At 44.4% G+C, this 26,917-nt stretch overlaps 2 protein-coding genes and 1 long non-coding RNA gene across 19 annotated transcripts in view; 2 read left to right on the top strand and 1 right to left on the bottom strand.

Annotated features, from left to right (window-relative positions):
- The window catches only part of LOC133469385 (uncharacterized), a 19,910-nt gene extending 18,617 nt beyond the window's left edge, over window positions 1-1,293 (top strand). Inside the window, exon 3 of the long non-coding RNA XR_009785696.1 lies at window positions 695-1,293. This is a non-coding gene — a long non-coding RNA (uncharacterized LOC133469385). The remainder of the gene's footprint in view (window positions 1-694) is intronic.
- The window catches only part of radil2b (Ras association and DIL domains 2b), a 25,563-nt gene extending 17,917 nt beyond the window's left edge, over window positions 1-7,646 (bottom strand). Inside the window, exons 1-3 of one of the 7 annotated variants that reach the window (XR_009785695.1) lie at window positions 7,223-7,645; window positions 2,378-2,556; window positions 140-314 (exon numbers count right to left, since the gene is read on the bottom strand). Coding sequence is in view for 6 of the 7 variants with exons in the window: in XM_061756353.1 (XP_061612337.1) it covers window positions 140-314; window positions 2,378-2,556; window positions 7,223-7,365 (497 nt within the window). In the remaining variant the exon portion in view is untranslated. Of the gene's footprint in view, window positions 1-139; window positions 315-2,377; window positions 2,557-5,493; window positions 5,649-7,222 lie in introns of those variants that run through there. The other 6 variants (XM_061756353.1, XM_061756359.1, XM_061756355.1 and 3 more) reach the window with 6 other exon arrangements.
- A 5,075-nt stretch (window positions 7,647-12,721) lies between these two features.
- Window positions 12,722-26,917, top strand: part of abcc3 (ATP-binding cassette, sub-family C (CFTR/MRP), member 3) — a 54,439-nt gene continuing 40,243 nt past the window's right edge. For 2 of the 11 annotated variants that reach the window (XM_061756380.1, XM_061756387.1), the window contains exons 1-6: window positions 12,737-12,926; window positions 19,961-20,137; window positions 20,746-20,871; window positions 22,567-22,704; window positions 25,500-25,730; window positions 26,435-26,496. In XM_061756380.1, the coding sequence (XP_061612364.1) occupies window positions 12,891-12,926; window positions 19,961-20,137; window positions 20,746-20,871; window positions 22,567-22,704; window positions 25,500-25,730; window positions 26,435-26,496 (770 nt within the window). In that variant the 5' untranslated portion in view covers window positions 12,737-12,890. Of the gene's footprint in view, window positions 12,927-19,960; window positions 20,138-20,745; window positions 20,872-22,566; window positions 22,705-25,499; window positions 25,731-26,434; window positions 26,497-26,917 lie in introns of all 11 variants that reach the window. The other 9 variants (XM_061756382.1, XM_061756383.1, XM_061756388.1 and 6 more) reach the window with 8 other exon arrangements.

Here is a 26,917-nt window from a genome sequence, read left to right on the forward strand (position 1 = left end):
GACGGACAGAACATCAAGTCTAAACACGTGTGCGGGTTTTATATCCGAATTGTTTGGAGGAAACGACGACGCGCGGGCAAACAAGCACATGTGGCAAACAGACGGATGCGCGCACGCAACCGTGGCGATGGTGCCTCACCTTTGGAGGGCCTCTTTGACCAGCTCCTTCGCAGCGGAATGCGTCGTGGCCAGGACGCTCTTATAGTGAGCTCCTTTACAGATTTCACTTCCAAAGATTTTCAAGATTCCGGGAGCGCTTAGCTGATTGGACAGCTCGGACGGGTCGTCCACACCTTGGGCATCTGTCACACTCGCTGAATGCAACGTGACAACAGAGAGAAAACGTCATATGCGCACAGTATGTTCGTTCATATGTTTATACCGTGTTGTATTGTTTCTGTGTCCAACTCGAGGCCCGGGGGCCAGATCTGGCCCGTCGCGCCGTTTGATGGGGCCCCATGTGTGTCCACTTCTTGGACTATGGCTCAAATCGGCACCAACACTTCACAGTTTCATATTTAATCATGACTCACGTTGAGATATTGCAAGCATTTGTTATTGCCAAACACCTTTTAGAGTCAATCGAACAAACTATTATCCTTGACCTCTGATTTCAAAACTGGTTATCCATTGACTTGTTGTGTGTATGTAATATTACGGTGAGCCGATGAAACATTTTTTTGTGCTTTCACAGCTTTCACTGACGGCCATCGGAGGGAAGCCAGAAGTACAATGTGGCCCTTGACAAAAAGGACCGTTCTACAGTAAGGGAAGGAGCGTCCACAGTCCACACTCAGCTTTTGATTGCAGTTCTTCATTTGATTCACGTGTACGATCAGGACATTACGTATGGCCGACGTATCGGCCTCAGCGTTTAACGCACCACCGGCAAAAACACACAATGGGCGGGGTGTGCGGCTGCTTGTTCAGACCCCCCGCCGCACTACGTCCTCCGCCCACATCCGAGGGAATTCGACCCGGGGCCCTTTAGTTACAGGTCACGTTCTTGCCTGACACCCGCTGCCCAAAGTGGAAACTCCCTTTTTATAGTACGGGACATTGGACAATGACCGATTCCCGAACATGTGAGTCCTTTTTAGTTGTTTGAAAAGGGAAAGCGTCTTTTTTCCTGTACTTGTTTTTGCAGGTGTCACGGCACCCTCTGACCCCTGTATGACTTCTGTTCCTCTTTTACTGTTTTACCCTTCCCACATGAGCCCTCAAAGAACAACAGGTGCCCGTTTCTGCCAGCACTTTGTGCAAATGTGATGAAAAATACAGAAATTGATGGCATGTACCGTTTTCCAGTTTCCCACCATTTCCCTTGATTTAACACCAACTGGTAAATGGGTCAGATTTGACCCCGAATAGTCACTTTGCAGCCCCTGTACAAAAGAAGGACATTTACAAATATTTTCTTTTTTGACTTTTCAGGGAAAGTCATCAAATGTCAAGGTGAAAGAATGACATTTAGGTTTTATTGTTGTTGCTGTCAAATTTGACTCAAACAGTAATGTTGGGGCTAAACTCGTCCGATGTTTCCGATCGCACGACCACGAGTTTGGCCGAGCCGCAAACTCCGCAATGATGATGTGAAATAGAATGATGGCCGATTAGGGAGTGAGCTGAAGCTGCTCACTTCACAAGGGACACAAATGGAGGAGCAACTGCTCGCGTTGAGTGTTTGTGGTGTTTAGCGCTAAAGTTATTCGCCACAATCAAAATGACAAGAAGGGTTTGGAAGCCGTTAGTCTAGCTTCTTAATAATGAGGGCGCTTCGTGTTGATGTAGTGGGGGGCTTAGCCCCGCCCACAAAATCATGAAAAAAAAAAAAATCGGGTGAAAGTATGTTTCTCGGGAAGGAAGTCGGTGTCTAAAGAAAGAGAAAGAAAAAACAGAGAGAAAGACTCCACCGTGGCAAAATCAAAGAAATCCAATCCCTTGCACGCGTGTGAGACAGATGGCGATCACAGTGCCACAATTGGGAACGTGTCGCTGCAATTCATGTGGGCCCCACACGAGATAAATGATCAAACTCGGGGCTTTTGGCCCTAACCCTTCAGATGATGGAATATCGCCGTCACGCCTTCCGTCTGTTACAAATTTGCTTTTGAGATCAGTCCATTTTCCCAACTTTGTAAAGCTTCTTAAGAAGGCATTGCGCACGTTTTTGACGTAAAAGCGGGCTGGAGAAATCTCCGCACGGGAAGGCCCAAGCTGAGATTCGAATAGACTGCGAGGCAGACGCATTCACCAGCGGGACGCAAATGTCTCCAAATCAACTCCGCATTAACCGATGCGCTGGCCAATACGTTACCAAAACTCCCAGGACATGAACATTGGCAGAAAACGAAAGGCTTTACTGAGCGTGACGTACCGCTTCCTTTCCCGATTTGGGCGGACATGGCCGTGGACGGCGAGCCGGAGGCGGCGCCGCGACGGAAGACTCCCGACAGGCGGTTAGTGTGGCGACGGATGCGGCTCTTGCAAGGCTGTCCGAAAGCCGCGGCCTCGGCGGACCGGCCGGCGGACGAGCTGCCGGTAGACCAACTCGACCTGAATAGTCAAATGTGAAAAGACGCACCGCTGAAGGGCGCTTGCCAAAAGCAAAGCAATCCAAGTCAACAACCCAAAAGATGCAGAAGATAAACGGGGGGGAATCATTTGTGGAGGAAATTAAGCAACTACAGATAAACAAGACAAACAAATAATGACGTCGGATTCACGTTGTTTATACATACAGCACAGTGCGAGTCTGTTGCCCGCTCTGCGTCCTCGCTCGGCACACGGATGAAAGAAGCAAGGCTTGCGCGGCACCGAGCGAGCTCTCGTAAGCTTCTTACCGCAATGGTTCAAAAGGTTCTCTGCTCCTTAAAGCGCCTCGCATTTGTCAAAAGAAAGATACTGAGAATGAAGCGTTCGCACGGAGGCTTTGAGCAACGATGAACGCTAAATACAGCGCCACGGTTTCCCAATCAAATAACCAAACGCACTGTTGATTTGGGTTGGGTGAACGTACTTTTGAAATCACAATTTGGAACAACTGGAGCCGCACACATCGGAAGTAGAATTTTGTAGCTGACCAAATACCGCCCCCACCCCCCCCCCAAAAAAAGAAAAATACATCTGAGGTCACACAGTTTAAAGCGACATCACAGAAGATGTTCGGTTCGCATTTTGGTAAAACGTTTTGGCACTTGTTCAAAAAGAAGAAGAAGGAGAGAGACCATTAAAGGGGCGATTTTAGGAAAATGTCCTTTTTAAATTGCATCTAGATAGCTGAGTCTCTGGACTGCCTGCCCATTAATCAAGTGTGAAATTGAACAACCGAGTGCATCTTTTGTTTTCTGCCTATTTCTGTGAGCGATAACAAAGTATGTCGGTATGTAGGTGCAGGTATATTCAAACCACCTGTATATCAAAAACTAGAGGAAATCATTGGATAGAGATTTGCGTCACCAATAAAATGAGCCCTAGTTTGTAAGAATCGGATAAGGATGAAGGATTTTAGGCCACTTTTCGGGTCGCAAACGAGCCGATCAAAAGGAAACGCGTTAGCGAAAGCTTGACTCTCGGGGAGACAAATGCCAATGCAGTGGGCACGGAAAGTGTTCAGACCCCCTTCCATTTGTCACTCGTTGTTATATCGCAGCCATTTGCGAAAATCATTGAAGTTCCGTTCATTAATGTACACACAGCACCCCATATTGACGGGGAAAAAAACGGAATTTCTTCAAAAAGAAAAACTGAAATATCACAAAGCCACAAGTATTCAGACCCTTTTGCTGTGACACTCACACATATTGAACGCGGGTGCCGTCCATTTCTTCTGATCATCCTTGAGATGGTTCCACACCTTCATGGGAGTCCAGCTGTGTTTGATCATACTGATTGGACTGGATGAGGAAAGCCACACACCTGTGCTATGTAAGACCTTACAGCTCCCAGTGCATGTCAGAGCAAATGAGAATCATGAGGTCAAAGGAACTGCCTGAAGAGCTCAGATCTGGCCAAGGTTAGAAAAACAATTATGCTGCACTTTGCGTTCCGAAGAGCACAGTGGCCTCCATAATCCTGAAATGGAAGACGTTCGGGACGACCAGAACCCGCCCGAGAGCAAACTGAGCAATTGGGGGAGAAGAGCCTTGGTGGGAGAGGTCAAGAAGAACCCAAAGATCACTGTGGCCCGACGGAAGGAAGCCTCTCCTCAGTGCAAGACACGTGAAAGCCCACATGGAGTTTGCTAAAAAAACACCTGAAGGACTCCAATATGATGAGAAATAAAGATTCTCTGGTCTGGTGAGACCAAGAAAGAACTTTTTAGCCTTGAGTCTAAGCGGTATGTGTGGAGAAAACCAGGCACTGCTCATCATCTGTCCAATACAGTCCCAACAGTGAAGCGTGGCGGTGGCGGGGGTGTTTTTCAGCTGCACGGACAAGACGACCGGTTGCAATGGAAGGAAAGATGAATGCGGCCAAGTCCAGGGATATCCTGGACGAAAACCTTCTCCAGAGTGCTCAGGACCTCAGACTGGGCCGAAGGTTCACCTTCCAACAAGACAATGACCCAAAGCGCACAGCTAAAATAACGAAGGAGTGGCTTCAGAACAACTCCGTGACTGTTCTTGAATGGCCCGGCCGGAGCCCTGACTTCAACCCAATTGAGCATCCCTGGAAAGACCTGAAAATGGCTGTCCACCAACGTTCACCATCCAACCTGACAGGACTGGAGAGGATCTGCAAAGAGGAAAGGCAGAGGATCCCCAAATCCAGGTGGGAAAAACATCCTTCCCAAAAAAGCTCAAAAGGGGGCTTCTGCTAAATACGGAGCAAAGCGTCTGAATACTTATGGCCGTGTGACATTCCAGTGTTTCTTTTTTCATTAATCTGCAAAAATGTCGACGATTCCGTTTTTTTTCTGTCAATATGGTTTGCTGTGTGTACATTAATGAGGAAACAAATGAACTGAAACGATTTTAGCAAATGGCTGGAACGTGAAAATGTTAAGGGCGTCTGAATACTTTCCGTAGCCGCTGTGTGATTCTCATTCGTTGAGGTGCAAATGTGACGATTCAACAGACTCGACAGTGGCAGCGCCTGCTTAAGCCGTCTCATTCCGGGGGAACACCGACAGCGAGCTCATCGGCGGATTTGCATCAAACTTCACAGAAAACAAGAAGAAGAATCGGTCATCACGTCGATACGTAAGAATTTGGACGCCATTTTCATCTTTGTCAGAGTCTAAATTGAACATTCCCAAAAATGAGGTGATGAAGGGGTCTCCCTTGCGCAAAACAATGCAAAACGCAATTTCGGTGGACTTCTGCTAAGTCCGAGCGCGGGAAATGGAGCGAGCGAAAATGGCAGCTGGTAACATACTCGCGTACTCGTTCTCTGCTTGCGACATCCCTCGAGTTTGCAGGGCGACGTCCTCCGAGTCTCCGTTTTGGAGCTTTTTACTGCGAACCGTGCCGAACTTATTCTAATACTTACTGTATGTGCTTCCATACGAAAGCATTGTTTTTGGGGGTTGGGTTTTGCCTCCGAATGAGCGAGCTGACCGGCGGCCGAGCTCGGCCTTGCGACGAAAGTGAGCCGACTCAGTGTTGGCCAATAAGCCACTTTGGGGCTACATTTAGCAACTTTTCCGACCCCCGTAGCGACTGCTGTTCCTAAAAGCACGATTAGCAAACGTGGGGACTTTTTGTGGTGTTACTGGAGACTTGTGTAGACTCTGAGACTCCCTCCGCAGCAGAAGATCTTCCCCCTTTTTGCAAAGGCGTGCACTGCTTATTTTAACCATTGACGCCCCTTCGCTCACAGACACATTTTCAGAAATACGCAGACACCAAAAGATTGACTCGGTTGTTTCATTTCACACTTGCTATCGATATGCCATCGCTCCAAAAGTACATTTTCATCACGGATTTATTTGGAAGAAGAATCATCGTCGTCTTTATTGTCACGAACATCCGTGCCTGCACACGGAATTTGTTTTCAGTGGTAAAACACACACCGTCGCAGGGGGCAACTTAAGCGCAGCCGTGAGTCCGGTCGGGGGTCTCGAACCGTGGTCCCCGCAGCCTGCGGGCGACGAGCTTAACCGCTTGTTTACGCTTTAGCTTTCGGCTTAGATTGACACGATTGTGATTGTTTCGACCTCGGCGCAATTGGTCCAATGCGCCATAAAGTGGAGGAAAAGAAGGTAGCTTCGGATCAGAATCCAAATGTATCGCGTATCTGCGTACGCGAGCCAGCTCGGAGTCAGCGAATAAAGAAATGAGTCAAGCCATTTAAAAAGCATCCAGTGTGGATGATGCATGCATCCATTTTCCGAGGCGCTTCTCCTCACGCGGGAGCCCGCCCGCCCGCCCGCCCGCCCGCCCGCCCCAGCTATATGATGATATTGACACGACTTTGCTGATCTTAAACAATCGAGTGGGGAAACTCTGCAAAGGCCCAAAACGTTTGGACGCCACTGCACGCGTCACTTGAAATAGACATGAGATGAGATCGTGGAAAGTAGGTCATGACATTGCCAGGAACTCGCTGACCCCGTGACATTGACTATTATATACCGTAGGAGTGTATGACATGGAGATATATATATATATATATACTGTATGAGTGTTTCATCTCGTTATGTCGTTTCATAAATTGCGGCAGGGTTGGAAACCGAGTATTACCCGCCGATGAGCGTTAACACAGCTGGAAACGCGCGTGGCGGTTCGGACTGTATTGAAATGAAGTCCGAACTTATTTCTCATTTCTCAACTGATTTTCACAGGTTTGACTTTTTGGTCAATGTCAAAGTGTGCGATATCACCGCATAGATTTTTTTTCTTCCAAATAAATTTGAGGACTGATTCATTGGGGGGGCTAAGGCCCACCCGAAACCGGGCTGGCCTCGCCACCGCTTTGACGATGCTCAAAGAACACACGGCTCACGGGTGAGCTGGGGCCGATGCCGGCTGATTTCGGGCGATTCACACTCACCTTCGCACCTGGGCAATTTAGAGTCTTCGATTACCCTCAAATTCACGAGGAAGCCGGAATACCAGGATCAAAACCAACGCGAGCGCGGAAAAATAACAATCCAACGCCACGCGAAAACAGAACCTCAAGAACTGTGTAGAAAGGAACTATATAGTCTCCAATTTGTTGGGAATGAAGTCATAGCCTAATGAAAAAAGAAAAAAAAGAAAAAAAGTGTCCCACGTACCGAAGAGAACCATCGCTGGACTTCCTTGCCAGCCTCACAAGGCGTCTTTTCAGAGAAGATGAAGATGAAGATGCAGAAGGTGAAGGTGAAGGTAAACCCCTCGCTGGAAAAGAGTGGAATTCCTCAGCGTTTCTTTGACTCATCTCTGGTCGTCCTTCTTAAGTCATTTCAATTCAGGGTCAAATGTCGCAGGTTGCGCGGTGTCCTATGAGAGCTGGGCTCCATCTTCTGCAGATGTTTCCCCCGCGCTCGTCCAGCTGTTGGAGGAGCTCTGTTCACTCTCAAAGATTCCAAGAGGATAAAACAGGTAAAAAAAAAAAAAAAAAAACGGTCAATAAAATATACTCTTTGACTTATTAGCGAAGCTGCTTTCCAGATGTGCGTCCACGGCGCAACTGTTTGCGGTTGCCAAGTGCGCATAAGCGAGCGCGCACAAACACCCGCACACCCGCCCATCGACAATTCAAAGTGGGAGGGCCAACCCCCTGTTGGACTTTTAACCAATTCGCGGATTCATTGATTCTACACAGCATTGTGAGTGTTCTCCCCCCCAAAAACTAAGTCAGCCTCATAAATAGAAACATGAACGAAAAAAAGATTGCAGCGCCTGCACACAGGAAGTCGATGTACAAATCAAAAGGGCGTGTTTGATGGCGAAATATAACAACAACGACAAGAAAATACTAATTCAGGCGTGAGCGGAAAAGTAGTCTTAAGGAGTTAAAAGGAGCGAGGTCCAAAGCCAAAGCTACAGCAAACGTGTACACGACGCTACTTCCAAGTTAGACAGCGCTTGAATGGCTATTATTGCGTCGATGTTGCCATCTGGTGGACATCTGCAGAACATTTTCTTTGCTTTGAGTAAGCAAGCCAACGTGGCTGCGCCCTCTGTCATGGGTAGTGACGTCATAAACGTCCCCACCCTGGATGAGCCCTCTTGTCATGCGCAGTGACGTCATAAACGTTCCCAACTTGGATGCGCCCTCTTGTCACGCGTAGCGACGCCATCAATAAATGGTCATCGTGTCTCGGGCGGTTGGACGTTGGCAGCCGCGCTTCTGTCAGACGTCAGCTTGCTGTGCCAAACACAAGTAGCTTACCGCACCAGTGTGAATGAATAATGTGTGTGTAACTGTCAGGAATCTTTGAGGGCCCAGAAAAGGTCATTAGGGTTATTATTATGATTTTGCACATTGTTTTGACCCTCCGTATTTTCATTGACCAGGATATCACGCGATTGTACTGAACAGTATATGTGACACGACGATGGAGCCAACTCGTCCCAAAAATTCTCGTCATCGTTTTGCGAAAATCATCATCTCGGTCACATCTCGATGGTTTGATTTCAGATCCATTGTGGTGGTGCTCAAAGGCAGATTGCGGTCTTTCGTTAAAAAGCTACTCAACGATAGGTAAGAACCTCACATCAGATCCACCATGGGATTTGTAAACATAGAGCTTCGAGTATACGTACTTTGTGAATCTAATAACGGCCTTAGTGAAAGCCCCCTCGATTGGGCCTTCGGAGCTTTGACCGGCTCGAACTTTCCTAACGGGACACGACCGATGCGCGAGGCGTCGGGACAAGTCCTGCAGTATAAACACGAGACTTCTTCTCACTTGAAGCTTCTCCTGCTTTTGAGTTTGTGTACCTGCAATGCGTTAAGATGCAGCGGAAGGATATCCCGGTGACGCCAAAGTCGTCAAAGGTCAGCTCTTGAAGCGAAAGTGGAAAGGAAAGGCTTATCAAATCCCCTCTTGGACGAGGAGGAGGGGCGCCTGCGGGGACAAATACCTGGGGACAAAATAGTCCCGCTACCTACTGTGAGCATTTCAAAATATGTATGTCGCGTATGGAGAGGAGCTGCACACGAGAGCAGTTCATTTAGGAAGGTGATGGATGGGCATTCACGTCAGAAACACAAAGGTGAAAATGTCCATCGTTTGTCCCCTTTAAAGTCGATACAGTATATTGGCAAACACCAAAGACAAAACAAAATTGGGCACTATTGTCGACCCCCGAGCGAGAGACACACATTTGCAGATTTGCCATGTAGAAAATAAGACAAAAATAGAATAAAAACATCGCACAAGCTGATATATTGGGAGTCCTATCAAATGTTTTCGCCCCCAAAAGTGATTCGACACAGGCGATACCCCCACAAATCAAAGACGAGTCCAAAGGCGTCAAAGAGTCTTTCGTCTTGTGCCGACACATAAGCTTCCTTTCAAATACAGTCGGGAGCATCGGCCCAAAACGGCTTCTTTTGCGGCAACTTCCACTGTGTTGAGTTCCCTTTGCGAAGTCCCCTCAAAGGAACATTGCAGGCATGGTCATGAAAAAAGTAAAGATCCAAGGTTCGGTAGGAGTCACATATAAACGTCTAAGGATAAATGCCGTGATTTGTTCATTTGGGAGTCGATCGGCGCAGATTTTGCTCGAGGCAATAAAGAAATTACACTATACTCTACTGTACTTCCATGACTGGAATAAAGAATTGTACTACACTGCAATATCTTTCTGGGGTTCAAATGTAGAATTTCCAAATCAATGTGTGCCTTCAAAGTTTGAAACAAACATGTTTTTGCCAGTCTGTGCAAATCTGGTGGATCACAGCATGAACGGAGCGCTGCTGGTTTTTCAGGTTGGGAAACCTGCAAAGGTTCATCGAAGGCAGTGCCTCATGTTCCTGTGAATAGGGGACAATGGAGTCAGGCAGGGTTCCACCTACCAGTGGCGCCTCTGAGCTCATTTAACAATGTGCAAACAATTTATTCCTCAATGCGAGAAATTCTCCCTTTTTAGCTCATCTTTGAGAACATTCATTCATTCAGTCTCCTCACTTGGATCGCGGGCGTGCTGGAGCCTATCCCAGCTACCTTCGGGCGAGAGGCGGGTACACCCTGAACTTGTCGCCGGCCGAACGCAGGGCACACATACACGTAAACAAACGACCATTCACACTCAGATTCACACCTGCGGGCAACTTTAAGAGTCTTCAACCAACCTACCGTTCATGTTTTTGGGATGTGGGAGCAAACCCACGCAGGCACGGGGAGAACATGCAAACTCCACACAGGGGAGGCCGGATTTGAACCCGGGTCCTCGGAACTGTGAGGCAGATTTGATCGCTGAAAAGGCCGAAACCTTGGTAGTTTTTAGTTATTGGACTTTGTCTGGGAGAAAAAGTAGACATACTGTTGTGTGCATGATGACTGATCTCAAGTTCAAGTGGGCCAACATTTTTGCTCGAAATAGCACAAGAGTTATGGAGTGTCAAAGGATAAACTATTCATTCACCTTTCAAGCTAAGACTTTATATTATTTTTCACATTGTACTATTAACTTTGGCTAACTTTGTAGCTCAAGAGCTAACTAGGCTCTCATGAGTTATTTCAGTGAACAGTCTGCAGTTCTCCCCCCCCCCTTTTTTTTTTTTTTAATAGAATGATACTAACACATTTGTCTGTGTGAAACTGAACAATAAAATAGCCCAACAAACTCAAGCAGACGCAGTTTTTTTCTACCATGAAGTTTTTATTTGAGCTAGATCATTGACTTGGCCAAATGAATTTGTAACCAAAAAATTTGCCATTCAAACAACTTTGCAGGTGTGACTTGTAAATGACTTTGGGCATGACACGGGGTCTTTGTTTAGGACGGAATTCCACGGCAATGTAAAGAAAGTCCAGCTCATAAATATAAAACAATCCAAAACGTTTGGCGGGGAACCAAATGCGCCTGCTTGTGGCGTCGTACACCAACGATCCCCGGGATAGATCATTCCTGATCGCGCGATCGGTATTTGCTCGTCCGTCATTTGGGTGGTTGAGATCTGTAGGATAAAAGCTATGCTAGAAACTGAAAAAGTAGAAAACCAATTTCATGTTCATTTTCTCTCCAGAACCAAAATCAGTTCAAATCAGCCATTTTATAACTTTGACAGACGAGCGAGATGTGCTAACACCAACATTTCACGTTGTTTCGTTGCTCTGCGGAAAGGTTATGGCGCTAAAGCTAAGCACCCTAATACACAGAAACAGTCCAATTGACTCGTTGTCGTTTAGTTGCCACACGCAACGTGATCATTTCCAATTCCAACGAGAAGTTGGCTGACAAATACGCGTGCTAGCAGGACAATCAAGTAGCATGTGCCAGTGACAATTCAGAAACATTGTCCGTGTTAACATTCGATACACATCGAACGTGGTTCTCTTCATACCGGAGGGAAGTTTGACCCGAAAAAGGAAATGCTTCACGACTTACTGAAGAGTACCGAACTTTGTGAAAGCCACAATCTCCGTCTTTTCCTTGACAAATATTCTGCCTTTTTGGCCCCGATTCCAAATTTGCGCTGCTAAACGGTGAAATGAGACTTTGTCCCTCCAACCTGCGGTAGGTTGTTGCAGCAAACCGTTTTGTACATTTCAACACAATTTCATCCCCACGTTTGTGAAAGACAAGCGAATAAAGGTTCTTTCAATGTTGGGCCGCCGCAAACCTGTTTCTCTCTATTCAAAATGACTGCCTTATTTACAATTCAAAAATGTTGCACAACACGTTGAGTCGTATAATTCGAGAAAATTCGTCCACGTCAGTACTTGATTTCAATACGGACCGATCGTCGAGCGCGTAGCTAGCGCAGCTGTAAATGTTAGCTCACTGGAGTCCACTCTTGGTTTGGTGCAAACTACAAGAGATGACACGACGATTGACATTTTAGTCACGTTTTTCAGCCAAGCAAGCTAGCGCGACACAACATTGTCTCGTTTTATCCTCCTTTTGTGGCGATTTGAAGTAGCGAGCCGTTTTTATCGGTGAGGCCGGCCACTCGATTAGGGACAGCTGGTCGTCGCTTTTGCACACGAAACGTTCCGAATTTGTATCCCGCATTTAAAATGGGGGCTAGCAAATACAAATAAACGGAAAAGTGGAAGTGGCGTTGACAGCGGTAGCACCGGTACGTGCCGATTGTGTTCCGAACTCGGGACAGTCCGTACGCGCGCCAGGAGAAGCACGGAGAACTTACGTGACTTCAAAGCGTCGCTCGATTCTTTGCGACCGCTTCCCGCCTCGAAAATAGACGCCATTTTGTTGGCACAACGTTTACTCGATCGGAAAAGTTCTCCTCGTCGCTTTTCATTTGGCTGTCAGCGCCGCACACGGCAATGATCGACAGTCGTGCTTTTTGTCCGCTGAAACGTGAACCGTTTGGTCTTACTTTATAGCGTCGCCCGGCAGATAGTGCCGACAAAAGTACGACCCCGACGCCATGGCGTTTGCGCGCCCCGGAAGTATTTGCGGTGGCGGAATTTTGGGGGGGTCGGAAGTCACAAACCCCATGGCTGCAAATTTGCTGTTTCGACGAGACTGGTTTGGAGTGCCACCGTGTGCATGACGTTGCTGTTTTTTTTTTTTAAAGAGAGAGAGGAGGAGGAGGAGGAGGAGGAGGAGACCGAGACCTGACCGCAATAAGTTGACGCCTTTTTCTGGCATCTGAAATGAGACTTGATCTTTCTTCGCCCCTCGTCGGTCGGTCCAACCGAGGCACGTCCGCATGTTGACTTAGCTGCCTGTCGGGCACGTGACCGCTGAAGGAAACACGGCTGCCCGGTCGCGGAGAGGAGGGGGAAAGAGTTCTCCGGCGGTCTCCGGTGGCGGACGGAGATGGAGCGGCTGTGCGGACCGGAGCTCCCCTTCTGGGTAAGTTTTCTTCGTCGCCACTCGGCGTACATTTCACGGCGTTCCTCTCACACGCCGCGCGACGACGAGCACGCCTTTCTTGGGTTTCTCTCGTTTTCCGGCAGCCCAACGTTCAGATCAGGCGCGACCAGAGCGAACTTTGCCACAGAAAAGGACATTGTGGCATTGAAATAAACATTTAAGACGTTATTTCCCTCGTGCTTCAAAATGGTAGATTTCGCAATCAAACCGAATGAAGTACTTCATTACATGTCGGACAACACGCGAACAAATCCAAGAATGTCATTCATTAGAACCTCCATTGAGCCTTTTTTTTTTACTTGAGGAAAATCTCACCAACCAGAAATATGACAGAAAGTGGCAACACTGAAATGACAATGATCTCGTCTCTATTTATGGACTTGGACGGCGGTGTCAAAGCCGCGACTTACTCCATCGAACGGAAGAAGGCAGATAATAGCGTCGGTTGATCAAATGTAGAGGAACTTGTGGGTGACTGGCTGGCGCAGTTCAGAGGTCACGGGTTCAAATGCGGCCTCCCCGTGTTGGGTTTCGCTAGCTTAACCGAAGACTCGAAATTGTCCGGAGTTGTGAACGGTTCCTATATTTGCCCCGCGACCGGTTCAGGGCGTCCCCTGCATCTCGCCCGTCTTGCCACGTCGAATTGACTGAAGGTAACATCACTGATGTGCGCCATCGATGTCAACGCGTGCTCGTTACCACCACCTGTTGATGGAACAATGCCGTGGAAACACAATCTGTTCGAGAGTCTCATTTGTTTGTATTTATAATCAAATTCTCAAATAATAGACATTTCATGAAATCTGTCTCAGGGTTAAACTGTCACCATCATAAAACCTTTATTAATTTTAAGGCAGCAGTAGAACATTGTTAATTGTCATGCACGTGTAAAAAAAAAAAAAAGTGAACTGTTGTATTATTAAACAACGGTTTTATGTTTCTCTATGAATTACATTCATCTTCTTTTATTAATATTGTCAACTTATGGTTGCGTTTGCCATATTGTTCTTAATAGCCAGAATTGACAGGTGTGCCGCTTTCTTATGTTACACTAGGTTCAGCATGTAGTTTTATGGTTATGATCCTGATTGATTGAATGGCCAAATTTGACAGTTAACACTTTTGCTACTCTTGGTAACTATGAACGCATAATGAAGATACAAACTTCATTCGGCTCAAAATGAGCTTTGTTTTCGAGAGCCGCTGTCTTATTGTGAGGACAGGCATTTCAAGAAACGTCTGTCTGTTTACACGCTGCAATGCTGCTGTCACTCATTTCACAGAAAAACAACAACAAAGATAATCTCGTGTATTTGAAACAGCCAGATAGCTTTGCTTTAGCTAAGTCCATTTAATGTAATTCTAACAATGAAAAACGCCATACAAGGGCTACTGTCACGGTGTTCTAATCCTGAAAGCAATGGCTTTTTTGAACATAAATGGTGTAGCAACACATGTAGGCAGAAAATATAACCGTACTCACAGGGAACGATTAATATAATTGCAGTTCAGTGAGGACCGTCTCCATGTACACTATATTGTCAAAAGTATTTGCTCACCTGCCTTGACTCACAAATGATTTTAAGTGATAATCCATGGTTTAATATCATTTGGATCTACCCTTTGCTTCAACTCTTGTGGGAAGGCTTTAAACAAGGTTTAGGGGAGAGTTTATGGGAATCTTTGCCCATTCTTCCAGGAGCATATTTGTGAGGTCACACACCGATGTTGGACGAGATTATTCTGTTGTGTACATTTTACTCAATGGAACAACTTTAGTGGAATTGTTTTTCCAAATGTATTCCAAATTTGACCAATACTGTATACAATTTCTAATGTCCAAAAAGTACATAGGGTTGCTGATCTATGTATTATTTTTTTTGCATTTCAAGTAAAACTTGCCTGTGTGTGTGTTATGCCTGTAAAATGTGACATTATCATTTCACATTATGTACTTAATTTGTAATTGGTCAATTACAGTTTTTATGCGCTCTTCAAAAACGCCCTAAATTAATCAAGACGGCATTTTTGTCACATGTTACAATACATTGTAAACGTGACTTGAAAAGTTGGAAATCCAGTGACTCACAATCCAATGAGCGAGCCCCTCTTGAAGACAAGCTGTAGAGCTTTTAGAGGCACTTTGTACTTTTAAAAAGGGTTAAGACTGTGCACCTGATTTTTCTTTGGCTGTGTATTACATCCAGGAGTGGCTTGCTTTTGAGGCCATCAGATGTAACTTAAATTTGGTACGACTATTTTTGTCAACCACAAATGGAATCAAGGTGATCCCAGACAAACCAACTTGTGCTGATCAGGTTTTGGCACAACTCTGTCTTTGTTTTGGTGTTTGTAAAAGGTGTTGTATCAAACCCTTTATGGGTAACTGTGTTTGAGAGGGATAAGTGTCACATGGTAGAGGGACACAGCTGAACACGCTAGAGTTCTCTTTTTTCTTGCACAGAGTTGCATTTCTGATGTAGAATTGAAACTGAAAGGGAAGCTAAATGAAGAACCGAGAATAGACCGGAAGGGATGTTTGGTGGGAAATCGTCTTCCGTCTCGTGCATTTAAAAAAAAAAATCATGTTCACAAAATCATGTCATACAGTGATATACTATGCAAACCTTAAAATCCTTCCACTTTTAAATTGGTAATATCGCTGTAGGGAAACTTTGGTCGGTACATAAGTCTTCCCCAAAAAATGGTTGTCCCAGAGTCACTGCCTCAGGATAAAAATAGCCGTATCGTGTCCGTTTGTCAAAACTGCATTCTTAAAAAAAAGTGTTTTTTTTAAAAGTTTGCATGCAAGCACAAGAAAAAAGAATAAAATAAATGAATCCATAATTTTAAATATTTCCACAGGGCATTCACAATAAATGGGCACAAATGTTAAACCCTTACTACTTAATTTTCTTACTTGAGGCTTTGTGATAAAAAAAAAAAATCAATGTTATAATAAACCGTTTGTCACGTGTGGGGAGTAGCTGGACCCAAGAGCAGGCGGAGGCAGGTGTAAAACGATGAACAGTTTACTGAGGAAAGGTTATGGAGGTGGTCCTGCATGCGTTGGCAGGCGGCGGCCTGGACGGGTGGCAGGCGGTGGACAGAAGAGGCGGCCTGCTTGGTGGCAGCAATGACGTGGGTCAGGAACACAGTGGAGCACTGAGAACGAGTAGACGCAAGGGAACGAGGAGTTAAGTGGCTCACTTGAGTAAGGTGGGCCGTGGCACCGCTAGGAGAGGCTGCAATACTGCAAAGCGCCCTCCCGGCTCCAATAATGGAACTGCAGGGCAGTATAGGACGCTGTTATCCTAGAAACATCTGTGATGCATTTGCTATAGCATAGTAAATGGTTTATCTGGCATTTAACTACTGAGTAAAGTTTCCAAAGGGTGGATGTCGAAGGCGAAGGCTGGATTTACACTGGATGGGTCAGTGGCACAAATCAGACTTTTTTTTCCTCTCAAGTGGCACAATTTGGATATGCGTCATGGTAGCGGGTAATAAACAAAGGGCCCAGTGCACAGTATGTGTGCCTTCAATTGGTAAGGCAGGCTTAACTTCTTGGATGTCTTTATAAATTGCTTTTGTAAATTGTGTGCTTGTGTTTTGTTTGCTCTCCCCGACTTTGGGTTGTTTTTGACTCAGGTTGCATCCTGTTTATTAGCTTAGGTGCTTAAAAGACATGTATTTTAGTTAAAGCAGACCCTGAGAAACTTTCAGTTTAATGTTTGTGCAGTTTTCTTCTTCTTTTTTTTGTTTTTACAATGACAATGTTTGCACAGCACTCTCAGGAAACACAAGCACGCTTCCCTTTGGCAGGCTTCTGGGAGTTTCATACCCGAGTGGATTTATGGAGGGTGGCTTAAAAGAGAGGAGTTAACCTGTAAAAAGTGTAAGGGCAATATGCGATTCGAGGTAGAATAAGACTTTTACTACTACTTTTACATTCCCCTTAAGTAAACACACATCTTATTTCTTTTACACTGGCCTTATGATAAGTCCATAATTAACCCAGTTGCATGTTCCATGTTGTAGTGGAAGAGAAAACGTCCAGCGAAGCAATTCCTGTCCCCCTGCAGTCTTCACAGGGGTTTGCCTTTCATTCACTGCATTCGCTCAGCAACTTTTCAGTTTAACCGAGAACAGATGGGGAGTCCGTTGCAATGTATGTAGCGAAGATGGGGATTACAGTGAGCAAATCTGTGATTATAAACGTCTCATAGCCTTCAGTGATTATTTAACTAAAGTATCCATTTCAACTGCAATTGTGCTTACAGATGAAGATACACTATATTGCCAAAAGTATTCGCTCACTCAGATATGAATTGGAGTGACGTCCCCTTCTTAATCCATAGGTTTAATATGACATCGGTCCACCCTTGCACAAAGCAAGGTCCGTAAAGGTCCATAAAGACATGGATGGGAGAATTTGGTATGATTGAGCTTGACTGGCCTGCACAGTCCTGCCCTCAACCCGATAGAACAGCTTTGGGTTGATTTCGAGTGGACAGTCAGGTTAGGCCTTCTCGTCCAACCATCAGTGTGTGACCTCCCAAATGTGCTCCTGAAAGAGTGGGCAAAAATTCCCATAAAGTCACTCCTAAACCTTGTTGAAAGCCTCCCCACAAGAAGTTGAAGCTGTTCTTGCTGCAAAGCGGTGGCCAGCATCATATTAAACCATATGGATTTAGAATGGGATGTCACTTAAAATCATATGGGAGTCAAGGCAGGGGAGCAAATAGTGTATTTCTGAAATGATTTGCTGTTGGGAGTGTTTTTTTTTGTGTGTGACCGTACCAGTTTTACAGCAGCATTATTATTGCGCTTTCATCGTTCCAAGTGTTGCTTGGTTATCCACGACTGTTAAAGCATCCCATGGTAATGATGATTCCCACAGTGACGTGACTCTTGAGGGAAGTGGAGGGATATTTTCTTGAAAGGCTAAAATGCAATCGAGTTTTCATACTGCGGCATATAGCATGTTTTCATAATACTCCTTGCTAATCCATCCAAACCTGCTAGCGGATGGAGGTTTCATACCCGTTTCTATTAAGTTGTCTTAACAATGCATGTCGAAATACATTTACTGAAATAGCCAAAGACATGCTAGTCTGATGATATCCTTTTTAAATTTCAAGCACAGTTAGAGACAATATAGTAGTTCTCTACAAACTGTGCTACTTATACCTGTACTATGTAGACAAACAAAAGTCATACAAAATGTTAGCAATAAAGTCCACAGAGAACCAACACATGCACACTTTATCCAGTTCAAAATACTGAAATTTAAATTCTAAAACATTACAAATCATGCACTGAACTAAAAGTGGACAGCTAACACAAACTATCCAGTGATTGTTTCAAATAAGGGACAACATATCTAACCTGAGAGGGTCATTCATATTTGAAAAACCAAAGGTACGAACACAGAAAAAAAATCCTGTTTGTCAGGGGTGTGAGACCGAAGTTAAGAAATTTAGAATTGTTGAATCTGGAAATATATTACAGTAAATTAAAATGTCAATACAAGAAATAACGTATTTTTTTTTTTTTTTACCTAATCGACTGATGTTTTTATTTTTTGGAAATATGAAAGGGGGCGGTACGGTGGAGTTTGCCTGTGTGGAGTTTGCATGTTCTGCCCGTGCCTGCGTGGGTTTTCTCCGGGCACTCCGGTTTCCTCCCACATCCCAAAAACGCGTAGGATAGGTTGATTGAAGACTCTAAATGGCCCGTAGGTGTCAATGTGTGTGCGAAAGCTTGTTTGTTTATGTGTGCCCTTTGATTGGCTGGCAAGCAGTTCAAACATGACATGCTAGGTTAATTGAAGACTCTAAATTGCCCGTAGGTCTGAATGTGAGTTTGTTTCTATGTGCCCTGCGATTGGCTGGCGACCGGTTCAGGGTGTAACCCGCCTCTCGCCCGAAGATAGCTGGGATAGGCTCCAGCACGCACGCGACCCTCGCGAGGAGAAGCGGCTCAGAAAATGGATGGATGGATAAAGGCGGTAGGCGTTCAAAAGCTTTCGCTTCAGTCTACACTGTTTCTGTTTATCCATACTGTCTATTTTTTCATCTCTGTTGTGTTGTGTTGAGAAAAAAAGATGAACAGAAACAATGTACTCAATACCCAGCAGCTAAAGTGATGACCTATCGCCCCATACATGCCTCAGTTGATGGGAGCGGTGATACAGGGAAAGTGGAGAGCTGGAGAGCGCCAGCTGTGTTTATCTTACTTCGATCCGTGGGTGGGCCCGCCCGTGTGTTTGTCAGGAACCATGATAACCGGCACGCATCGCTATATGATTCATGTTGCGTGTAGTTTTGCCTCTGCATGTTACTTGGCCCCAATTGTTCTTGCGCTTCATCCACATAGAAAATAAGGGTTTCACACAATGTGGCATAGCAAATGTGCACAGCGCGCCTCAGCAGTAAGAGGACGAACGAGCATGCCTCCCAACAACTAACATTTTGTCTAGGACTTGAACCATGACCCTCTGATGCTCTTACAGATGAGCTACTACACTCAGTCTTTAACTACAATGACAAGTCACACCTCCCGCTTCCTAACATTCTTTGTTTATGTTAACCGTTGTTCCGAGTCAATTACGGGTAGTGTTTATCACCCGTTTCTGTAATGTTTTTATTACCCCTGTGTGTAGAAGAACTGAAATTGTAATGCTAAAATCTAAATATCGTTCTTCTCCCTGAATTTTAAGGTTTACTCTTTTAAAAGATTGAAAAAATAGTAAAACGCATTAAGATTAACAAGTCAAATTATAGCTATTTCCTTTCCTGAACAGATGAAACTAATAATTGAAAAATAATTTAGAATGCGTTCTAAATTATGATTAAGTTCAAAATGGTAATGGTACCATAGCAATAGCTGATGTTGGTGTATCTGTGCTGTACTGTGAGATGATATTAATGATGCTATTAATATTTGTTTGATCAGAGATGCTGGTCCGCAAGCTCACGCGTTGTCCCTGTTTTTGCATGTTTCCGCAGGTAGCCAATCAGACGCTCCACACAGATCAGCCTGACCTCCCTTTGTGTTTCCAACTCACTGTCCTGTCATGGCTGCCGTGCATTTACCTATGGACTGTCTCCCCTATCTACCTCTTCTACCTAAAGAAGAACAACAGAGGATACATCATGATGTCAATCATGAACCGATTCAAAACGGTGAGAGAGCCCAACTGGATTTCATCATTTCCAACTCATCGGTCCTACCAACGGGGCATGGCATCTCAAAGGTTGCGCCGGAAGATTCGAACATACAATTTTCCCTTTCGGAAAATAAGATCTAAGCCTTCTGTGGCCTCATTTGTGTGAACATGATCTCTTCGTGCTCCTCAAGCAGCCATCGACTGTCCTTAAAGGGTCGGCTGCAAGGGACCCTGTCAACCATCATTTTGACAGTACTCTTGTGCGTCAATGCGATGTAAGCCTTCTGAAATAATCAATGCACTAGTCGCAGCACTAACAACAAAACAGCACATATCGTTTGCTGTTTATTAATCCTGCCACTAGTCATTTAGAACTACTGTATAAATGCTCGCCCGCGACCCCAGTGAGGACAAGCGGTACGAAAAATGGATGGATGTATAAAGGCTTTCCACTTTAGATTGCCACTATAATGGCAATCCACAATGCAGTATAAATCCATACACTCCATAATGTTCAAATGTGTTCCACATCCAGTTGAAAAAAAAATCTCACACTTTCTCCGTGTTGTATTCATTTCTGTAATTCTGTCCCATTTCCCCTCTTCCACTGGCTCCCCTTCTCAGGTATTTGGCTTGCTGTTATGGTTTGTTTGCTGGACAGATCTCTTCTACACATTCCATGAAACGCAGCAGGAAATCAGTCAACCGCCGATTTTCTTCATCACCCCGCTCATGCTTGGCATGACGATGGTAAGAAAGGGCCACAGTCCACTCATGGAAACACGTGTGTGTGTGTGTGTGTGTGTGTGTGTGATTGAAATAGAAGGTTTACAGACCAACAGTGCTCACAAAACTCATTTCCTAACTATATTTTTTATTATACACAGTTCTAAAGGACCACTGCTATGTGGACTCAGTTGCTATGGAATCAAAGCCAACTACAAAAGTCAGGCTATACAAATAAAAGACAGATAAAGAGGATTCAGTGAAGAGAGCATATCAGATGTGACAGTGTATCGTACGAAGTTACGTGTGCATAAAGCATGTTGGGTTAAGTTCAATGCAGTCGCAATACTAATGAATGTCATAAAGGGGATGTACAATAGGAGCCAAAATGACTTTATAGACTAAGGTCTAAATGCTTTGTCTGATGTTACTCAACACTTGAAGTTTACCGATTCCCGATTGCCTGGGGCAGCTCAAAAATATTCAGGGTCAGGACGACTGATCCGTCCGTCCAAAGGAAAGAATGAATGGGGCCATGTATGGTGAGAGTTTGAGCGAAAACCTCCTTCCGTCACCAAGGGCATTGATTGTTAATTGTAAAGGCTATAAAGCCATCTCCAAGCAGCTTTGATGTTCCGGCGACGACAGCGGCGCATATTATTTTGAAATTTAAGATCCGCAGGACCTGTTCAATATATTTCTTTCTTTCCCGCTATAATCGGCCAAATACATCAAGCGGATGTTTCTCCTTATCGTTTATTGAGACGGTCTTAACAGAAGAGCGGCAAAATGTTTCAGGAAGTCAACCTTGTAACGTGTACAAGCACCAATACATATTTGACTGCAAGGAGTTATTTGCTTAAAACGTATGCAATAATTAGATTCGATGAGTATGCTCTATAAATACAGCTAACAATTAGTTATTTCATAAAGTATATGCAGTTAATCCACAAATTACAAATGTTGAGTTAAGCATCCTGGCTGGAAATGAGTAACTTTGAGTATAATCTAAATCATTCTAATCAACTATGAATGTAAAACGTAGGGTCGGCATGTGTTGAAAAAGAGTGTGAATCATTTCGGACCTTCAAGTTTTTGTCAAAATAGAAAACTAAGGAATAGATTTTTTTTTTTCCATCGAACCACGACATCATTCATACAGATACACCATATAAAAATGGTCTTGTCTGGAAGTGCAAAGATTTGCTTCTTGTACACAAATGTTGTCCTTGCATGATTGTCTGTAATTGATTGCTAAGTGCCTTCCTTTCATGTAAAACATTTTATCATTTTGCGTGCTGAGTCCCAGTGACCTGAATTCAACCCTGCATGGAAAGCCATGACCTGCATAACTGAGCTTCTTCAAGCCCACCATTACTGTGTTGTTTTGTTGACTGTAAGCTTTCGCTATTTCCTTTCACAAGTGTGCCAGTGTGTTTAACCAATGCAATTTTAATCAGAGATTTTGAATAAAGACACACGGTCTAAAAAAAAAAACAAAACAAAAAAAACAATCACCGAGACGACCTTGTCTGTGGTTGTCATAGTTTGGCGCACACGCAGCACGGCGCGTTTAATACGACGGGCGCAGTCAGCATTCAGGCCCCGGTTTACCTCACATGGCCTCAAATGTTCTGTCTCGGCTAATCCCAGGCGGTCTCTTCCCCTCCCCCACCTCCGATTCCTTTTTGCTCCTACATAACAGTATATTCTCCTCAGCTGCTGGCCACATTTTTCATCCAGTGTGAGAGGTTACGTGGGGTCCAGTCCTCAGGGGTTCTCTTCATCTTCTGGTTCCTGTCTGTGCTGTGTGCCGTCGTGCCTTTCCGCTCCAAGATCCTACAGGCATCCAGCGAGGTGAGAACATGTCTTCGACCTCAAGGAATTTTTCACTCGTCAGTCATTGCTCTCATCTCAGCCCTTCACCACCCAACTACGAGTTTGTCCCCAAAGTCCAAATTTGATTCTCACTGTCATTTGCTCTTGCTACGCTACACTTCTGGATCACAACATACTCATAAACAACGTCATCCCTTGAGGAGGTACTAATAAAACGGTTTAATGTGGCAGGCACACAGACATTAAGAAGTCTTCAACTGAGACTGTGACTTTATTTTACGAAGTATCTGGGTAAAAAAAAGAAAACAAAATAAAAACGATGAGGAGACAAGAGAAGTTATAATCTTAACAGAATAAAGTCACTGTCTGTCAAAATTCCCACAGGAACCTAAATCGTCAGTTAATCTCATTAAATAATTGTTGAAAAGTCCACCAAGGGCAGCTATTAAAGCTAATAAGATATCCATGAATAAGAAACAAAAACTACACACGTGTCACATGCTGTCCAGTAGGCTGACGTTGGTTGGTTCTGTACCCCTTAAAACTGCTTCGTAATATCGACAATAACATCTTTCGCACAGGCCATGTAAGCGAGGCGTTTTTTTCAAGGCCCACTGACCTATGTGTAATATATCGTTGCAGGTTGGAGAGTTAAAGTGGATTATCCAGATTCTGACATAGCATCGGTAGAATAACGAAAAAACTCAACTGTTTTTCCGCCTCGGCCGCCGGGAGCTTAGTGGATGTTTTGCAAGGGTCAGCCCAGGCCACAGCTAAGCAAAGAGTGAAGAGGGAATACTAGGCCTGTTGTTTCTCGGGTACTTATCTCCGCTCTCGTGCGGTACAGCACACCAACAGAGCTGTCATTTTCTGCAAATAATTCCTCAGGCAGGCGAGCATTCACGTGTGTACTTATTTACATTGTCACATAATGTGTACTCCTGTCGGAAGCGCAGTCGTCTAGTACGGTGCGATGGTTACCGCGCTTTCCTCACAGTCGGAAGAGCCAGGTTCAAATCTCCATTTGAACATTTCTATGTGTGTACCTTTCCTGGTCTCCCCATGTTTCCTCCTATACTTGGAAAAACATACAGTAGCTGTTAGATGAATAGGAGACTCTAAATTGACCATGGGTCTGAATGGTCATTTGCGTTGTATAGAGCAACTACTGCAAAGCATACAGTAATACTGTAAATGTTTAAGTGCGTTGCAAGAGTATATTATACTGCACCTGCCCTGTCACACGACAGCAAAGATACTGTATTGATTAAAAAAAAAAAAAAAAAAATCGCATGAGTAAATATCTGAAGAAATAAACTAACATTTAACAAATTGTGCTTTCCTTCCCCATAAAGAAAGTTATATGATAATCATTTTAACATGTACACGTATACAGGGGGCAGAGTTGGGAAAGTAAATTTTCTACGCAAACTAGTTCAAAGTTCAGTTCATCGTTCCAAAAATGAACTAGTTCATCGTTTCTTTATTTTCTTTCTTCTCAATATGTTCCCCTTAAAATACTGGCATTTAATTTTACCCATTCAGTCCACACTCGTAGCCAGCCGCAGCTTTCATCCTACAAGCTCAAAAACATGAGGAAAAAATGTATTACTTGAATGGTCTTTTTTTAAATGAGGAATAAAAACAAAAACAGGACTTTTGTCCTTAATGTGCAAACAAAAACGCGTAAAACAGTATGACAGGAACGATTGTGAAAGGACATTGATAACTTTGCATTCCTTGCAGCTCTGGCTGACTATCCATCCATCCATCCATCCATCCATTTTCTTGCCCGCCTATCCTGACAAGGGTCGCGGGTGTGCCGGAGCCTATCCCAGCTATCTTTGGGCGAGAGGCGGGGTACACCCTCAACCGGTCGCCAGCCAATCGCAGGGCACATAGAAACAAACAACCATTCGTACTCACATTCACACCTACGGGCAATTTAGAGTCTTCAGCCAACCTACCACGCATGTTTTGCGGATGTGGGAGGAAACCCACGCAGGCACGGGGAGAACATGCAAACTCCACACAGGCGAGGCCGGATTTGAACCCCGGTCCTCAGAACTGTGAGGCAGATCTGCTAACCAGTCGTCCATCGTCTGTCTGACTATATTAACAAAATATGTTATTTTGTCTATTGTTGGATTACAAAACAAATTCCATATCATGACAGTGAGCGTATTTTTAAGTAAAGCATTCTGACAAATAATTATTTTCAAATCAATTTTTACAATAACGTACTTTATTAGAAAGTAACCACCGAAGAACACATTCACTCTTATTTATGCAGTGTCCCTGAACGCACCTCGCGTTCTCCCGCAGCTGCGACGTGCCTGCCGAGAATGGCGACCACGGCCGTACTGAAACGGTTGCCAAATTCCGCGTTCATCCGCCGACATATGAAGGCTTGCATATAGCGTGTTCAAACCGCTTTGTCCTGGAAGTCCCTATCCAAACCTGCCACTCTTCAATAAAAATGAACTTTCATTCGAAAAGCGTTCCTTGACGGCAAAAAGAGCGCGTTCTCAATTGCGATCATCAGGCAGAAATGAAGTAAGTTCAGTTCACCTTCACACAAAATTGGAAGTCGTTCACGAACCTCATTCATTTGTTCGTTGAAGTCATCATTCAAGTTCCACTCTATTGTTTTCTTGGTTCATGAGCGGTGCTTGACAGAATGTCATTATTGTTTTAGTGACCTGAACTCAAGTCCTTTTTATGGAGGCATTTCCTGCTCTGATTATAACCATCCTTACGTATTTGTCTTTGTGCTTCTGTTTTTTGTTTTGTTTTTTTGCTCCACATCTCAGGTTGAAGTTACTGACAAGCTGCGCTTCACCACGTTCTACTTCTACTTCGGCTTGGTGGTCTTGGAGCTGATCCTTTGCTGCTTCAATGAGAAACCTCCGCTCTTTTCCAATGTTGTCGCCGACCCCGTGAGTCATCCCTTGCAGCCTGCCCAGAAGTTATCTACGCTCTGCATGTTAGAGCATGCATCGTATATTGAAGGCCCAGAATGCTTTGAAGATTGTCTTTGCCTGGTAAGTTGGGTCTCACATACAGAACTCGGTTGTTACTGACTGATCAGACCATAAGCATACAGGCAAAATATCCAAAGAGTGGCTTCAGGACTAGTCTGTGAATGTCAGTGCGTGTCCGCGCCAGAGCGCCGACTTTCATCTGATTGAACATCTCTGGAAAGATCTGAACATGGCTGTGCGCCAACACGCCCTGTCCGCCTTGAGAGAGGTTGAGAGGTGCTGCTCAGAGGAATTTGGGAAACCGTCCAAAGATAAGTTTGCCATGCTTATGGCATCGTATTCAGAAAGACTTTTGGAGGTGAATCAACAGACTATTGGCCAAACAATGCTAATACTTACACACTATTCCTGCTTTGGGTTAGAGCCAGGCAGGATACAATCTGACGAGTTGCAACTGTAGCTTCAGTGAGTGTCCTCAACAAAAGTGTTCTGAGATACTGGACAAAAATCCCAGAAAATGTGAAGATCAGTTAAAATCATGCCAGGTGGAGACCTGAAGCTTCTACGGACGCATCGTACGTGACTGCTGTCGAGTTTATATGTAGTCTTGCCTTTTTATGCTAATTTCAGCTTAGTCAGCATTGATTTAAATATTCAAAGCATAGGAGTCTTCTACTTCAGACTGAGACTTATAGGCGCCTTGTAAAAATAAACACTTGTGGTTATTCCACTCTTGTTTTGATTTAAATTGTTGCTCTGCCCAGAACGTCTGCCCTGAATCCACAGCTGGTTTTCTATCAAAGATGACGTTTTGGTGGTTCACAAGGTTGGTACCCATTGCTTAGTACGGAATGTCCACAAATATGCATGTTGGTGGGATTTTATTTATTTGAGTAGCATGAAAAGAAGCAGTACATTTTAGCCATATTACTTTTGTTAACCAATGAAAATAATTGTTCATTGTAATTTATTTGTTAACGTATCCTCACTTTATTTGAATGTTCTTTCTTTTTCTTTCTTTCATTTTTTCATAATTAATCAGAAGGTTGGTTGGAATCAGTTTTTTATTATTATTATTATTTTTTTTTTTTTTTTTTTAAGCACAGCAGCAGCTTTCTGCTTTCCATAAGTCAGTCTCCATTTGTTCTGGACATTATATCAATCCAATTTCCAATGAAATCTGAGCCTGGAGTAGAGAAATGGTGATTAGTGAGTTCCAGGAAACTCAATTAAGCTTTAGGGGAAGT

Source organism: Phyllopteryx taeniolatus, chromosome 19, assembly GCF_024500385.1.
Source record: "Phyllopteryx taeniolatus isolate TA_2022b chromosome 19, UOR_Ptae_1.2, whole genome shotgun sequence".
In the NCBI taxonomy this organism is placed as follows: Eukaryota; Metazoa; Chordata; class Actinopteri; order Syngnathiformes; family Syngnathidae; genus Phyllopteryx; species Phyllopteryx taeniolatus.